General features: G+C 39.2%; 1 protein-coding gene across 1 annotated transcript in view; it reads left to right on the forward strand.

The window, feature by feature from the left end:
* Window positions 1-18,436, forward strand: part of ITFG1 (integrin alpha FG-GAP repeat containing 1) — a 136,606-nt gene that overhangs the window by 18,445 nt on the left and 99,725 nt on the right. Inside the window, exon 6 of the mRNA XM_084756010.1 lies at window positions 10,689-10,783. Within this exon, the coding sequence (XP_084612136.1) occupies window positions 10,689-10,783 (95 nt within the window). The remainder of the gene's footprint in view (window positions 1-10,688; window positions 10,784-18,436) is intronic.

Here is an 18,436-nt window from a genome sequence, read left to right on the forward strand (position 1 = left end):
TAGATGTATCAGTTGGGACTGGACTCTATAGCTCTGCATTTGGACTGGCTGGTGTCCTCTATACTGGTCTCCATATGTTGCAGAGACGTTTCCTTGATGAGGGGTGAGAACTATCCTTATGTATGGGTATGACAACAAACACTGAGAGAGCAATAGGGATTTTGCTGGATTAATAAAGTGGAGGTTGTTAGGTTCTCCAAGACCTCTGAGTTCACTACCTTGAGTAGTTGACTGGTTTTCAGAACGGGATACAATTTCCCCATTGTTGAGAGGGCCTTAGGTTCAATAAAAGAGCTATTGCTTACCACCAACATATGCGTGTCACCACGGCAGCCTTAGGGTGACTGTGCCGTGCTGCTTGTTGTGGTGGTTCACAGCAGTCTAGCTGGGTAGGACTGCTGATTGCTTTCCTCCTTTGCAATTTTGCCTTGTATCCTCTGTTACCATGAGAGCTGGTCCTAAGGGAGAAGCTACTCGGGATTTCCAGCTCAGGGACCACTGGGCCCTGTGTACTGAGCACATGGTGTCTTCAGCAATGGGGACTTAGCTCTGCGTAACTAAGGGAACATAGCAATAGCATGTAGTGTTTGGATAACCTCTTGGACAACCCTGACCAACAACTCAAAAAAGCGCTTCTCACGCCTAGATAATGCTGGGGTTTTTGTTAAGTGGCCTTGGTCCTTGGAGGGAGCATTGTCAGCCCAGATGAGAAAATTTAATATAAACTATACATATTTGCTTTTATATATCTATATAATCTGCTTATGTGTATTGTAATTATTAAGATAGTTAATAGTATGATTCCCTAGAGCTTTTCAGATGTTCTTGTTATTTTACCTTCCTTCTTCCCCCTTCTCTATTATTTCCCTTCTGCTTTCTAACTGGAGCCACCACCACCTCCCTTTGTTTTTCCCATTTATCCCATTAGATCACTTCTACCCTGCTAATCTTCACGATTGCCCCTGTGTTGGGTTGAATGAGATTGCCCCCCCAGGCTCATATGTTTGAATACTTGGTCCCCATTGGTGCAATTATTTGGGAAGTGTGGCCTTGTTGGAAAGGTATTTTATTGGCAGTGGGCTTTGAGATTTCAAAAGCCCAGGGCATTACCAGTTAGCTCTCTCTGACTCCTGTTTGCTGTCTCAAGATGTGAGCTCTTAGCTATTGCTTCAGTATTTTGCATGCCTGCCTGCTGCCATGCTTCCCATTAAAATGGTCATGGACTCTTAACTTTCTGAAACTATAAGCCCTCCCAGTTGCCTTGGCCTTGGTGTCTTACCATAGTAATATCAAAATAACTAAGACACCTCCCACTTGCCCCACCCCAGCAATGGTCTCTTTTTACTTTTTGGTTTCTTCAGTTACTACAGTATATGTACTCACAGCTGAAGATGTGGAATTAGGGCCTCAGACGAGAGAGAACATTTGACATTTAACTTTCTGGGTCTTGGTTGCTTTACTCAGTATGATCTTTCCTAGTTCGTCCATTTACCTGTAACGTTCATAATTTCATTTTTCTTTACATCTAAATAGTATTACATAGTATATATGCACCACATTTTCTTATCCATTCATTAGTTGAAAGACACTTAGGGTCATTCCATTTCCTAGCTATTGTGAATAGTACAGCAATGTGTCAGCAAGTGTCTGTAGATTCGGTGGCCAGGAATTTTAGGCATATGCCAAGGATGCCAAAGAGTGGCATAGCTGGATCATCTGTTAGATTAAATTTTAGCTTCTTGAGAGTTCACTGCACTGATTTCCATAGTGTCTGCACAAGTTTGCAGTCACACCAACAATGAATGAGGGTTTCCTTTTTGTTTGTTTGTTTGTTTGTTTGTTTTCATTTTGTTTGGGGGGGTTGTGGGAGTTTTTTGGGGGGGTTGGGTTGGGTTGGTTTGGTTTGTTTTTTTTGAGACAGGGTCTCCCTGTGTAGCCTTGGCTGTCCTGGACTTGCTTTGTAGACCAGGCTGGCCTTGAACTCAAAGTGATCCACCTGCCTCTGCCTCCCAAGTGCTGGGATTAAAACATGTGCCACCACACCCCGACAACGGTTTCCTTTTTACCAGCTCTCTTCCAGTATTTTTAATCAATGTCTTTGTCGATCTTTGCCATTCAGACTAGAGGGTAAGATGAAATCTCAAAGTTGTTTTGATTTGCACTTGTCTAATTACTAGGGACAATGAACATTTTTGAGATATTTCTTAGGGTGAGTGTGTATGTGTGTGTGCGTATGTACTTTTGAGAACTCTCAAGTTCCAGGTCCATTTTAAAATGGGTCATTTGGTTTTTTTACTTTGTGGAGTGTGTGTGTGTGTGTGTGTGTGTGTGTGTGTGTGTGTGTGTGTGTGTGTGTTTTCTTTATATATCCTGGATATTAACTTTGTATCAGATGTATAGCTAGCAAAGATTATCTCCCACTCTGTGGGCTTCTTCTTCATCTGATTGTTTCTTTAGCTGTACAGGCATCTGTATCTCCTAGTTTTATAAGATCCCACGTCAGCTGTTGACCTTAATTCTTAGCATATGGAGTCCTAGTCAAAAAGCCCTTTTCTACATTTGTATTATGTAGAGTACTGCCTACATTTTGTTTGTTTGTTTGTTTCTAGGAGTTTCAGTGTTTCAGGTTTCACTTTTAGGTCTTTGATGTTGTAGAGTTAGTTTTTGAGAGGTCTAATTTCATTCTTTTGCATAAGGACATTAGTTTTCCCAGCACCATTTGATAAAGATGCTGTGTATCCTCCACCTTTTGTGTTTGTCTTCTTTGTCAAATACTAAATAGCTATAATTATGTATTCACATTTGTGTCTTTGATTTTGTTCCATTGGTCCACATGACTGTGTTGTTTCCAGAGGCATACTGTTTTATTACTGTGGCTTTGTGGAAGATCTGGTCTATACCTTTGATTTGGGATTCTTCTCCCTCATCCATGCCTGTAATTCAAAGGTTTGGTCTTTTCATGGTGTGCCACATTTCCTGCATGTTTCTTTGCTGTGTTTTAAAAAATTTATTCATTGGCCAGGCACTGGGGGTGCATGCCTTTAGTCGCAGCACTTGGGAGGCAGAGGCAACCGGATTGCTGTGAGTTCGAGGCCAGCCTGGTCTACAAAGCAAGTTCAGGACAGTCAAGGCTACACAGAAAGACCCTGTCTCAAATAAATAAATAAATAATTCATATTCCTTACTTATTTTGTCTATAATCCTCCATTTTCTCTTCAAGCCCTGCTATTCTGCCTTTGGCTTGTTTCAAGCTACTTGTAAGGCTCTTGTCTGAGTTTTTACTTGAGTTATGGGGATTCTCAATCCCATCTTCATTTCAGCTTGAATGCCTTCAGTCTTTCTCTCTATTAAATTCCATTTATAGATCCTAGATTGTCTTCATCATTTCCATCAACCTTATGTTTGTGTTTTCTTGAGCATCACTTGGGCATTTACTCTCCTTAGGTTCTTTTCTTTTTCATTTCAGTTAGTTGTCTCCATTCTTTGAATGCTTTCATGAAGTTTATGATTGCTCTTTTAAATTCTCTGTCCTAGGGTTCATCTAAGCAATTCTCCTCGACAGACATTTCTACTGGACTGGTAATACTGGCTTGATCTTTCATGATTTTGTTTTTAGTATTTTTGTTATGAAATCTGAGCACATGAACTCCTTTTGTTAGTTCTGTATGAGATATGGAAGAGCAGGCGGGAGCAGAAGAGAGAATACCCATGTGTGGTGTGCCTAAGTTTTTGATATGGCTTAAGTAGAATGAAGGCAGATAGACAGAGAGGACTGGGGTGCTGTGCATGCTGTTAACCCTGGCCCATGCCTAGAATACTGGGTCTGAATGTAGAGGGTACTTCAGTGGGAAGTCCAGTGGGTCTGAGGCAGTGAGTACGGTATGTGGACTAGACATAGGTGGAAAAGGGTCAGACAGAGTCACAGAATACGCATGGAAATGGATGTGCAGGGTCTGCCTAGATGGAGAAGGTAGATGTGGTGTTGAGGGGCCTGCCAGGCCTTGCAGACGTGTCCTGGAAGAGTAAGTTAGCTGCTCAACAGACATGGATGCCAGACTAGAATTCGGCAATGGATATAGGACCTGGTCTAGATCCTGGGGGCTGCTCAGGGTCAGGCTGACTCACTTTGCTATGCCCCGGAGAAGGTGGAAAGTTTTGTTTTTTTTTAATTTATTACATTTCATTTGTTTGTTGATTGTGTGCATTTTCGTGCTAACACATGTGTTTACACTTGCTGAATATGCATGTGGAAGTCAGAGGGCAACTTGCAAGAGTCTGCTCTTTCATCCTGTAGCTCCCAAGAATCAAGCTCAGGTCATAAGGCTTGTTGCCAAGCAACTGTATAAGTTAAACCATCTTGTCAAGCCTCAGACATATACCATTTGTTTCCGTTACTGCTACTCAAATCTGTTTTATTTCAAATCTGTTTTATTTTTCATTATGCGTAGAGGTATATGGGTGAGTGCATTTGAGTGCAGCTGCCTGGGGAGGCCTGAGCAATGCATCAGGTGCCCTGGAGCTGGATCATAGGTGGCTGTGAGCCCTCTGATGTGGGTGCTGGGAAGGGAACTGGCTGCTGAGCTGTCGCTCTTTATTCCTTATTTTTGTCAGTTACTATTAATTGTGCAAATGGCTTTGTCCTTCCACTATCAGAAATACCTCTGTCCTCCATCTAAGTATAGTTGTTTTGAGCCCAAAACCAATAAATCTCCAATTTCTCATTTAACTTTTCATGTTTTCTATATTATATTTCATGACTGGCTTATTAAATCATCCTTCATTTTTACTACGGATTTTATTTGGTGATGTATTGTAGAAACTATTATAGATATTTCTTAGTGAAATAATGTATTGTGCCACTTCAATCTTTTGTGTGAAAGAATATGAAAACTGTGAGATTTAAAACAGAAGTCAAGTCAAATTATCCTGTGGCCTCTTTAGCTTATAATCAGCTTTACTGTGCAGAATCTGCTTTTAAGTGACTATGAAATGATTTGTATTTTCTTAGGATTTTATTGACAGCCTTACCCCTTCTCGTCCTGTGTATATGTTACTGACATTTTATAACATCTTTAAAAGGGATCTGTAAGAATTGGATAAAGCAGATTTTTATCATCATTTCCATGAAAATACAATTTCATTTTCTAACTTTTCTTTGTTCCTAAATAAAAAAAAATTTAAAAAGCAAGAAAAACTTTGCTATTGGAAATAAATCATTTTTCCAAAATCTTGTCTATAAAATTAAACCACACAAATAATGAAGTTTTAGTAAATGACTTACTAGTTTTCAAGGGTTGTGCTGTAGTCATATAAACATCCATAATTTTGCCTCCTGTGGTCCTACCAGGCAATTTGCAGGGACCTATTGGACCCACTTAAGAGTCTCTGAGATTACAACACTGCTTTATTCTGGGTTCCTTGTGAATATAAGTGGGTGGCTTAAGGTGCTCTCAAGATTCTTCACCTCATTTTCTCTTACGTCCTAACTTCAACTGTATTTGTAGCAGTTGATAATTGCCTTCTCAGAAAAGCAGTTTTATGGGGTTTATCCAGTGAGATTTGATAGTAACATTTCACCATTAGATTGATGACTGGCTGTCCTGAACAGTGTCCTGCATTAGGCATGGTTGCTCATGCCATCAATACTAGCTAGCGCCTGGGCTGCTGAGGTAGGAGAGCCAAGAGCCTGGGCGCTAGTGAGCTCGCAGCCACCCGAGGCTAGAGAGAGGCTGCTCAGAACAGCAAGGGGAGCCTGCGTGTGACTCCACAGGGAAGAGCACTGCCACCAACTCTCTAAAAAGTCCATTGCTGCGCATGGGGGCTCATACCTGTAACCCCGGTACCTGGAGGCACTAGCAAGGTATCTGGAAGCTTCAAGCATGGTCTACAGAGTGAATCACTGTCTCAAAAAAAAAAGAGGGAAACTTATTAAATATGAAAGGAAACATACATACAAACTAGGTTTGAAGGTAAAAGGGAGCATCTGGTCACTTGCTTGTCTTTGTCTTTTCCTCGTCCTTTGGGATGAAAGGCCGCCTTCCCATCATTGTGGACCTGCTCTACAGAGGAAACACTGACAGCAGCTGGCAGGAGCCAAAATTACTGTTTTGTAAATGTCATAAATTAATTTGTTTCAGTTTTTAAACTTTTCACAGTATATTCATTCCTTTTATTAAAGCCACACTACGTTTTATGTTTACTGAAATGAGAAAATGCTGTTGTTTCTTATTATTGTACTCTGAAAACATGACCCTAGGCTTTGGGGGACATACATTCACTGAAGAACCATTGTGTCTTTTATTATACTTGTTAAGTAAATTATTATATTGTATTACAAAAAAAGAAGGAAGTATCTGAAACTCTCTGGATATTCCTTTTTGTTCCAAACCCTATCTCCTGCTATCTGCTTGTCCTGAATTTCTTAAATAGTTAGCATTCCATGATGAGGTGATCACTGATAAGTAGGTAGATTAGAAGTCATTTCAAATAGCTGTTACCATAGGCAACCAAAAGCTACCTAGGCATTAATTATATGTAAATTCATCCTTTGATAAATGCTATTCTTTGAGATAAAAGGTGATGATGCCCACAAATTAGAACACTTTGATATAATTATGTTTTCTGTGGGAGAAGTTAATTGAAATCTACAAAGGTCAAAGAGTGTTAGTGAGTAAACTTAATATTGGCTTGGAACTACCCATTTTATTTTCATCTCTACCCTTCCTTCCATTTTAATCAGCAGTGTGTAGCATTAACCTTCAAGAGCAGCTGAACACTTAACATGAGATTACAGTTTATATCTGTTCACTTGCCTGTAAAATATGTACCTGCTTCTTATTTCTGAAAGACCGTGATGTGGATTGGGGCAATTTTAAAGATAAGAGAAATGAATTTTATTGTCATTATAGATTTTAAGTAATTTAATTTTGGTTGAACCATCCTAAAATGTACTGCCAAAATAAACAGTAGCTTGTCCCTATCTCCCCCTTCATCAGCTGTCACAGTGGTTAGTGGACATTGCATCTGAATTCGTCTCTAAGGGTTAACTACTTAAATAATGCCAGAATAAGGACAACAGGGCATAGACAGGTAACAGTGTAAAGCACCATGAAGAAGTTGAATGTTGATTTGGAATATTAAAGAAAGCAAGAGTATAAATAGTACTTTTTAGGAGTTTCACATGTAGATACCAAGAGGGACTCAGAAGGAAACAGAAGTGATTGGTTTGCCAGGGTTGGGTCTCTGACTACGTAAACAACAGCACCAACTGACAGAAGCCCCTGGCTGCCTGAGCACTCAGGGTTCAACAGAAGGCAGAAAGCTAGACTGTGGGTGGAACCTGACAGGTTGAGAGCTTGGGTAGTTTTATTGTTACAGCAATGAACTCAAGACAAGACTTGTGAATAGATCAAACACAAGTTTGTGCTTAATTCATTCATACTCTGTCACTCTGTGATTTTTCTTTACTGTTAATAATAAGTTTAAATGTAGTTAATTGTTGAGTGATTATTAATAATTAATATTGAATTATTATTGTAATAAATCAACAATTACTCCCCAACTAGTTATGTATCCAAATAACCATACAAAGAGAAAGATATATTTAATTAGCCTAGAACACAATACAGAGCAATAATTACTCCATCCTAAACCTCCAAGCTAGTATAGTTTCCTTCCATTCAGATTTCCCACATCATATCTGCTTTTTACTCATGTCCTAGATCCAGCTCATTCCTCCTGGTGCTTCCCTTGCATCCTTCTTTTCCTTGCTCTTTCTCCTCTCCTCACTGGAACAGGACGTTCCACCCTTTTCTCTGTATTGCTCACCATTGGCTTATTGGTTTTTATTGGCAGTACAGAGAACAAGTGGTGACATGTTTACACAAACTTGAGACAGGAGATACTTAGGATAAACATCACAATGCAGTGTCCTGATTGAAACTGATAGTGGGGTAGAGGAGGAGGAGAAAAAGAAAAGGAAGGAAGGAAGGAAGTTAGGAAGGAAAGAAAGAAGCAAGCAAGCAAGCTGGCTAGCTCCTGGCCAGCTAGGCCAGCTGAGACCTTGTTTCAAAATCCCAAACCGAACAAAAAGAAAACCACCCCCACCCAAATCCAAAACAACAACAACAACATAGAAATCAAGGTCAGGGGCAGTGGGTAACAGAGTATACTGTTCCTGCGGAGGACCCTAGTTCAGTTCCTAGCACCCACACCAGGCAACTCACAACTGCCCACAATGCCAGCTCCAAAGAATCCTATGCCTCTGGCCTCTATGGACACTGGCAGTCACAGGCACAACACAGACATATACATATAATTTAAAATAATAAAAATAATAAATTTTAAAATAATAAACCAACAACAGGGAAAACAAAAAACTGGCCACTCCAAACAACCAGGTTGCACATCATTGATCCTTAGGAAAATGCAAATTGGAGCCACCATGAGAAATCACTTTATCATCACCAGAAAGGTAACTTTAGTAAGCACATGGCTGCTCAAAATACTAAACATAATGCTTTCTGCATAAGACTGAACCTGTCAACAGCCAATCATAGATGGGGGAGGGGCTTTTAGGGGCCAACACCTCCCTGTAGATGGGATTCTGGGAGTAAGAATCACTGTCTTCAGATCTGTATGTATCAGACCTCCTCCTCCTCCTCCTCCTCCTCCTCCTCCTCTTCCTCCTCCTCCTCCTCCTCTTCCTCTTCCTTGTGGATAGGGCATTTTCAATTTTAGTTTTATTCCTTCTCATATAATTCTAGCCAGTGTCAACTTGCTAGGACATAGTCTTTTCAGAACCTTCTTTGATATACAAAAGTTTTTTAATTTCTAATAGTAAAGTTTACCTATTTGCTTTTTTAAAAGATTTATTAATGTTATTTTCATATTTGAGTATATATTGGTGCATCACATGCATGCCTAGTGCTTGAGGAGGTCAGAAGAGAACATTTAATCCCCTGTAGTTATGGATGGTTATGAACTACCAAGAGAGTGATGAGAATCAAAGCCCAGGCCTCTGCAAGAGGAACTGTTCTTAACCACTGAACCTTCAGTCCAGCCCCTATTTGTTTGCTTTTGTCATGTGGTGGCTATAGGGGAGACAAGATTTATGAGTCTTTGCCAAGGGCATGGTGTCACATATCTTTAACCCCTGTACTGGAGAGGCAGAGGCAGGTGTTTTTCTGTGAGTTCTGTGCCAGCCTTGGATACATAGTGAGACTGTCTCAGAAAAGAAAAGATTAGATCCCATGTCCATGTTTGCATTTACTCTAGGAATGCTATAGTTTTAGCTTGGAGTATATTTTTACTTTCTATTATACAATATTGTAAAATAGGCTTCAAATCCATTTTTTCTCATGCTCCAAATAATCATCCTTTAAACCACTTTTATGGGGAAAAAAAGTTGTTTACTTTCTTATTTTACAAAAGAATCAAGGGCCAATATGAGCTAAAATCATAAATCTTTTAGAAGAAAACAGGTAAATCTTTATGACCTTATATTGTACCAAAAGATTAGGTACTAAAAAATAGACAAATGAAGCGAGCTTCATCAAAACTAAAAACTGGTTTACTGAGATCACCATCAGGAAATGAGACATCCCTGAGACTGGGAAACAATAATGTCTAACATCTAATATCCAAGTACCTCATATGGATCAATAATAAAGCAATAAAAATACAACTTAAATATAAACAGAGGATTTGAAAAGTTATATCCCCAATGAAGAACTACAAATGGTCAAGAAATGTCTGTGAACATGCTTGAGATTGTTAACCATGAGTAAAACACAAAGCGAACCTTCTTGGGTGTGGGCAGATTTTTCAATAATATGGAGGTATTGAAACAATTCTTCCTCCATGTGGAAATACAAGATGGTAAAGCCACTTTAGAAAACAGTTTCCATAGTTCCTCACAAGTTGACATAACCCAGCAATTCCACTCCAGTCAAAAACAGTATCCCTCAACACACACACACACACACACACACACACACACACACACACACACACACAGCCTTATAAATACTATAGCAACAGTGGAAACAGCCCAGCACCCATCAGCAGATGACTGAGTAAACAGAAATGTTTAGGCATGCATAAAAAGTTCCACCATAAAAACAAGAAGACAGGTTTTGTTTGTTGTTGTTGTTCTGGTGTTCTGAGACAGGGTCCAACTGAGTATCTCTGACTGGCCTGGTATTCACTGTGTAGACCAGGCTGGCCTTGAGCTTATAGAGATTTGCTGCTTCTGCCTCCCGAGTGCTACCACACCCAGACTAGGGATGCAGCTCTGATGTATGCATGTTTCGTTGTGAGTAAACTTGAAAATGTAATGAAAGAAGCTACATATGAAGTGCCACATGCCGTATGTACATTTATACCGCATGTCCTGAGTTGGAAGATGAAGGTGTCAAATTAGTGGTTGACAAAGGAAGGAAGTGAGGAGAGACTAGTACATTTGGAAATTTCTTTTTCAAATGAAAACTTTTTGGACTTTAAGAGAAGTGATAATTTTACACTGTGAACACACTAAAAACCTGCTAGATTATATACACTAAATATGTGGTTTATAGTTTGTGAAATACAGCTTAATAAAAACATTTTAAAATTATTATATGCTAATAATTTTATACTTGAAAACAAGATTTACTCACCCTAAGAAAATTATTTTCTTTATATTTTAGAAATTTGTCATGGCATCCTGCCTTGACCACTAAAAGTAAAATGCGGAATCCACATTCACATGCATTTATTGATCTGACTGAAGATTTCACTGCAGGTGAGTTGTACAGAAATTAAATATTTGCTTTGATATACCTAAAAATTATGGGATTTTATATCCATTTAGGAATCATCTCTTAATTGTTGTATGCTACAAACCTTTAAAAAGTTATAATATAAAGTAAGTAGCAAAAGGTTAGTGTACTGAAATAAGAGGAAGTGTTTAATGTGATTAAAACATTTTTTAAAAACCTTAGTTTCTACAGCTTTTGATACATGTTTATGACCTTGCAATTTGACTTCTCCACTGTTTAAGAATTTTTGATAATTTGAACATATGTTGCTCAATATTTATTTTCCTTTACATTTAAATATTTTTACTAATAAAATTAATGGTTGAAAAAATATTCAGCTTGTGTACTGAGAAGAGCATTTAAAACTCTTGGTGTGTGCGGTACACGTAGTGGCACTGCTCTACTCCAGGCTAAATCTTCTGGCCTGAAAATATCTTATTGTGAAAAACTTTAAACATACATTACTGTAAGTTCTACACATTTAACCATCACCTAGCTTTAAGAACTATAAATGCTGCATATATGTAGATAATTTTTTAATCTGTGCACCACCCACATTTCTTAACCTAAGAAACTTTAAAGAAAATCATAAACTTGTCATTTCATTTGTGAATATTTCAAACTGTATTTCTAAATGATAAGATTATGGGTTTTTAAAAGGTTATTTTCATTTTGTGTTGGGCCAGTGTCAGATACCCCAAGAATCTCCAGGAGGCAAAACCGATGTAATAGCTCTTGTTTGTGGAGTTTTTTTTTAATAGGTCCTTTTCCCTCCCAGCATTCCCAAAGCAGGGGGGCTCCCAGCTTGGCAAGGACTCAGTAAAGATACATAAGGGGTCTAGTGTCCTGAAGTGACAGGCCGTAGAACAGGTGGCAAGGGCACCGAGGCGCTAACCCTTCTGATCTCTGTCTGTTTGCTGAGGGAGTATCCCGTTTGGCTTTCAGCTAAAGGTCTGTCCAGTCCAGTGCTAATCAGTCCTTTGCTAGGGGAGTGAGGCAGGGCAAGGCTCTTCCTTCTGGTTTCCTTGTCTCAGGGCCCCAGCAGGAAGGAATGTGATCACATGACTCAGGCTAGGGGAACTTTCCTGCAACTGTACTTACGTTTCTCTGCAGCTGTGTCTTATGACTTGTCACTGTGACCCAGAGATATGGATTTTAATTCTTTGGCTTCACATATGGGTGTATAAGAGTTCCTCTGAGGCTAGAGGAGAGCACTGGGTCTGGAGTTCAGATGATTGTGAGCCACCATGTGGGTCCTGGAATTGAACCCTGGTCCTCTGAAAGAACAAAACTGCTCTTGACCAACCACGTCATTTCTCCAGTCCCAAGGGTATTTTTTCAGTATTTTCATCAGTAGATTATTCTGAAACCAAAGTGTTTTATAATAATAACTTAATAGCAAGTATGAGGTCATTACTCAGAATATTCCTATACACTCCTAAGTATTTTTTATCAAATCAGGAGCTGAACAAAATCTCACAAAGAAGAAATGCTATCAATTTGCAGAAATACCACTTGGTCTGAGTCTGTCTTCATGGTGTTTTTGTGTTACTCTGTCCTTACGTTTCAGTAGTTAGGTTTAGAGTCTTGACCACAGTCTGTGTTCTAGCTCATTAAGAAGGCACGTAAGTCTTTTTCTGTGTCATGATGTTAAAATTAGCAGTGTTTTCAACTCTCCTGAGCACAGATCCCTGTAGCCCCTGTCATGTGTGTCAGAAGGAGTGGCACTGTGCCTCTCACTCCTGCATAGTGTTAGTTGGAATTGTCTGCATCATCTTTAGTCACCTCAAGTACAACCGAGACAGGCAATAAACAATTAAACTTGTTTATTTTCTCTCCCATCAATTTTGGGCAAAAAATCATAAATCCAAACTTGGTAAACCATTGTAATTCAGGAAACTAATTGCAAATTATTAAGTCAGGCCTGGTTACTGTAACAGTAAATATCTACTTTTAAAAGTATGGTGTAGCCAGGTGTGCTAGTGTTTGCTTATAACCCTAGCACTCAAGCCAAAGCAGGCAAGTTCCAGCCTGGCCTGGGCTGTACACACTGTCTCAGAAACCAAAAAGATTATTTCATGGCTGGCAAGAAAGCACAGCAATTAAACACATCTGTAGCCAAGCCTGATGACCTGCGTTCAATCCCTGGGCCCCACACGGGAGAGGAAGAGAACCAACTCCTGCCACTTCCCCTGCCTGCCCTGTGCTTGCCATTGCACGTGTACACACACACACACACACACACACACACACACACACACACACACACAGAGTAATGTTTACCAAAAAAGGTATTACATGATGAAATACTTACATTTACTTAAGATAAGAAACAACGCCGGGTGTGGTGGTGCACGCCTTTAATCCCAGCACTCAAGAGGCAGAGGCAGGTGCATCTCTGTGAGTTTGAGGCCAGCCTGGTCTACAAAATGAGTCCAGGACAGCCAAGGCTACACAGAGAAACCCTGTCTTGAAAAACCAAAAAAAAAAAAAAGATAAGAAACAACTAAGAGTTATATCCCCAGCGCCAGTGCCACCTGAACAGAAGCTGCAGAGCAGGAGAAATTGTTTTCTTTCCCTCACACGGAGTCTCAGTCTCTTTCTCTCTCTCTCTCTCTCTCTCTCTCTCTCTCTCTCTCTCTCTCTCTCTCGCCCTTTCCCTTTCACAAGCGCGCATACACACACACACACACACGGCGTCACCCATGCACACTCACACGCACACGCACAAGCAGAGCCTCTCAGCTGCTCTCTGCAGTTCTCAGGAAATGAAAGAGATTGAAGATGACATGAGAAGATGGAATGATCTTCCTTGCTCATGGATCGGGAGAATTAACATAGTAAAAATGGCCATCTTACCAAAAACAATGTACAGATTCAATGCAATCCCTATCAAAATACTTACACAATTTTTTTAATACATTGAAAGTTCAATTCTGAACTTCATATGGAAAAACAAAAAACCAGAATAGCTAAAAACAATCTTGTACAATAAAAGATCATTCAGAGGAATCTCCATGCCTGATGTCAAGCTGTACTATAAAGCAACAGTAATTAAAACAGCATGGTACTGGCACAGCAACAGGCTGGTTGACCAGTGGAATCGAATCCAAGACCCAGATATGAATCCACACACATATGGTCACTTGATTTTTGACAAAGAAGCCATATCCATTCAATGGAAAAGGGATAGCATCTTCAACAAATGGTGCTGGTCTAACTGGATGTCTATGTGTAAAAAAATGCAACTGGACCCATATTTGTCACCTTGTACAAAACTCAAATCCAAGTGGATTAAAGACCTCAACATAAAACCAGAGACACTAAGTCATTTAGAAGAAAAAGTGGGGAAGAGCCTGGAACATATTGGCACAGGAGACAACTTCCTGAACAGAACACCAACAGCCCAGACATTAATGTCAACAATTAATAAACGGGACCTCATGAGGCTGAGAAGCTTCTGTAAGGCAGGAGACACTGTCAAGAGAACAAAGCGACAGCCTACAAACTGGGAAAAGATCTTCACCAACCCTACATCTGACAAAGGTCTAATATCCAAAATATATAAAGAACTCAAGAAATTAAACACCACCAAACCAAATACCCCAATTGAGAAATGGGGCTTGGAAGTAAACAGAGAATTCTCAACAGAGGAATATCAAATGGCTGAGAAACACTTAAAGAAATGCTCAACCTCCTTAATCATCAGGGAAATGCAAATCAAAACAACTCTGAGATTCCATCTTACACCCATCAGAATGGCTAAGATCAAAAATTCAAGCGACACCACTGCTGGCGAGGATGTGGGGAGAGAGGAACACTCCTTCATTGCTGGTGGGAATGCAAACTAGTACAACCACTTTGGAAATCTATCTGGTGCTATCTCAGAAAAATGGGAATAGGGCTTCCTCAAGACCCAGCTATTCCACTCCTGGGAATATACCCAGAAGATGCTCCAGCACACAACAAGAAAATTTGCTCAACCATGTTCATAGCAGCCTTATTCATAATAGCCAGAACATGGAAACAGCCTAAGTGTCCCTCAATAGAAGAATGGATAAAGAAACTGTGGTACATATACACTATGGAATACTATTCAGCTATTAAAAACAAGGAATTCCCGAAATTTGTGGATAAATGGATTGAGCTAGAAATGATCATAATGAGTGAGTTAACCCAGAAGCAGAAAGACTCAAATGGTATATACTCACTTATATCTGCATATTAGCCCAAGGGGCATGTCCCATGAAAGCCTTCACTTACCAGGAAACTGAGACAGAGGGGAGGACATTCTAGTGGGACTCTAGATGAGAGAATCATGGGAGAATGGCAAAGTAGAAGGATCCAGAGGGTCCTAGAAGCCTACAAGTAGAACATTATGATAGGCAGATTTGGGCACAGGGGTCCCGCTCAAACTAAGGCACCAGCCAAGGACAATACAGGCGGTAAACCTTAAACCCCTACCCAGATCTAGCCAATGGACAGAACACTCTCCACAGTAGAGTGGAGAGTGGGATATTACTTTCTCACATACTCTGGTGCCTCACCTTTGACCGTGTCCCCTAGAGGGGGAGACCTGGTGGCACTCAGAGGAAGGACAGCAGGTTACCAAGAAGAGACTTGATACTCTATGAACATATACAGGGAGAGATAATCCCCCTCAGTCACAGTCATAGGGGAGGGGAATAAGGGGAAAATGGGAGGGAGGGAAGAATGGGAGGATACAAGGGATGGGATAACCATTGAGATGTAACAAGAATAAATTAATAAAGGAGAAAAAAAAAGAAACAACTAAGAATTTATAACTTAAACCTCGTGTTAGTTGTTGATTATGAATTCTAATACATTTTCATTGTTAACATACAATTTGCAGTGTCAAGAAAATTGTAGAACCCAAGTAAATACACTTATCAATTTAAAATAAAGAAAAATGGTTCCTGATCTTGTATATTTTTTGTGGTTCTAATTTGCTGGGTTTTTTAGTGCATTACGGACTGAAAATGGGGCATCAAAGAAACAGCAGATTTTCTAGTGTAGTTTGTCTAGTTTGCTAAATCGTCCAAAACCTGCAGGAAAGGCTCCAAGCATATGGTAATTAAAAGTCAGCCTTAAACTGTTTGTTTGTTTGTTTGTTTTTCAAAAAAGGAAGTCCTTTAGGTACAGGCTCACTTGTGGTTTCTTTTCTCGCAGTCTCTCTGCTTTCTCACAGTTTCTTTGTTAGGAGAGGCTTATCATACAAAGTAGTAGAATATTAATTTTGTGTTAAAATGAGATCTTGAAAATTGTTGTAAATTTTTAAACAAGCAGCAAAATATGCCATGAAAATGTCACAATGAAACAACTCACATGAATTATGGTTTTAAGTTAAATAATTTGTTGGTAGCTCAGTGGCAGATAGCTTTCCAAATGTGATTAAGAGTACCAAGTTAAATCCTTAGCACCAGGAGGGGTGGAAATATTTTGTATGAAATACAAAAACTGTTTTGTCGGGTAGTTTTAAGGTCACAGCACCAGGAGGGGTGGAAATATTTTGTATGCAATACAAAAACTGTTTTGTTGGGTAGTTTTAAGGTCAGCTTCAAACAAGCTAGAGTCATCTGAGAGGAGAGGACCTCCATTGAGAAAATGCTTCCATAACATGGGGGCAGTGGGCAAGCCTGTAGGGCATTTTCTTCATTAATGATGGGGGAAGGCCCAGCCCATGGTAGATGGTAACCCCCCTAGACTAGTGAGCCTGGTGCTTATCAGAGAGCAGGCTGAGTGAGCCTCGGGGAGCAAGCTTGTAAGGAGCACCTCTCTATGGCCTCTGCAGCAGCTCCTGCCTCCAGACTGCTGCCCTGACTCCCTCAGTGATGGCCTGTGACCTGAAAGTGTAAGCAAAATAAAGCCTTTTTGCATTAAGTTGCTTTAGGTCGTGTTTTAATCATAGCAGTGTTTGCTAATGAGTCATATTTTGGAAGTTAAAATACATGACAAAGTGTTAAAATCATAACTGTTAGCATTGTGTTTTATTAAAAACCTATTTCTGCCCATAAAGTATTTCAGCAAACATACACTGGTACCTGTTATATACAAGGCTATAGGAGATACAGTGGTGGTAAAAAGTACTTTTAGCCATCAAAACACAAACAAAAAACCTTCAGTCTTTTGAACAAGGCTTATAAGTCTAGTTTAGTAAGTGGCAGAATTAAATGAATACATATTGATTATAAAATATTGTGTAGTAAGAAAGGAATGTGGCCCTTCACAATGAGTCTGTAAGCATCAAAAATGGTAGGTTACACAGTCTCATTGTCCCCTCGCTCTATAGTGTATAAAGTCTTTACAAGGAGTATGTTCTTGACATTTTTCATATATAAATTGAACTTCTATCATAGACAAAGCATGAAATATGGGAAGCTAATTCTCAATAAAAATAATAGATTTTCTTTTTTAACACTTTTATTCATCCATCTTAAATTTTTCAGAAAATATTTTGTTTTAAGACTCTTATCATTATATCATGTTTATATAACTAGTCCTTTTTAGAACAGCTGTTTCCAACTTGTGGTTATTAATTGACAACATATTGCTCTAGTGCCTTGTTGTGTGCACAGCTGTCGCATGGTGGCAGGTGCTGCGGTGCTGCCCTGCAGCAAAGCTCATGTGAGCTCAAGTTCCCACACTTGCTTTGCTCTTACCTTTGTTGAATTATTGCCCATTTGGTAGGTAAAAATTGTTTTATTTTTATTATTATGTGTATTTAATATATTATTATATATTAATATTTATTATTATTATTAGATTGTTTTATTTTGATTTTTAACATACATAGCTCAGATTATCATCTTATATTGAAATAGGTTTTTTCCTCTAAGTGAATTAACTATCTCAGTGACTTCCCATATAGGTTGCATTTTTCTCCTGTGGACTGCTGCTTTTCCTTTAGGCTACTCACTCACTTTCCACAATCTCCCTATTGATTTAGAGTTTCATTACTCTGTCCGTATAAGGAAGTTCATTCATAACCACTGTCAATTCTGACTCTTGTCTACTATAGCATTTTAAATAGACTGATGAATTCAGATTATTTAAAATACCAAATTATTTCATGTCACAATCTGATGTTACCATCTGATCATCTTCTTCAATAAGATAATATAAGATTGCTCAAGAAAATCAAGCCTGGCTTTTAGTCTTACAGCCTGTCCCTCCATGCATAACAGAGCTGCTGTCATTTGCCTGTAGACCCTGTTACATCACCTTATTACAACAAAAGAAATCAGCCTTGCCATCTGCTTAGCTCCTGCCTTCAAAATAGAAGAGCAGTGTCAGAATCTAGGCCCTTGTCTACCATGTGACCTTTCATTTCTCCTGATAATCTTGATTTGGGAGTTTGATTTTATAATGAAAATATTTGAGTTAATGGATGTGCATACATACATGCAAGCAGGCATTATCAGTTTGGTCATATAGCTTGAGAATCAGCTTAGTGTTGTCATAAGATACCTCTCCATTTACTCTATATTTAGAAACTTAAACTTTGCCATTTTTAATGTTATGATTTATAGCTGAAATATTTTCAAATTTAGCAGCATTTCTGGCCCAAGCATAGAGTCTCTTCATTCTTTCCTTTTACATACTTGGTGGTCTCGTGC

This window comes from Acomys minous (genome assembly GCF_964271855.1).
Source record: "Acomys minous genome assembly, chromosome: 14".
In the NCBI taxonomy this organism is placed as follows: Eukaryota; Metazoa; Chordata; class Mammalia; order Rodentia; family Muridae; genus Acomys; species Acomys minous.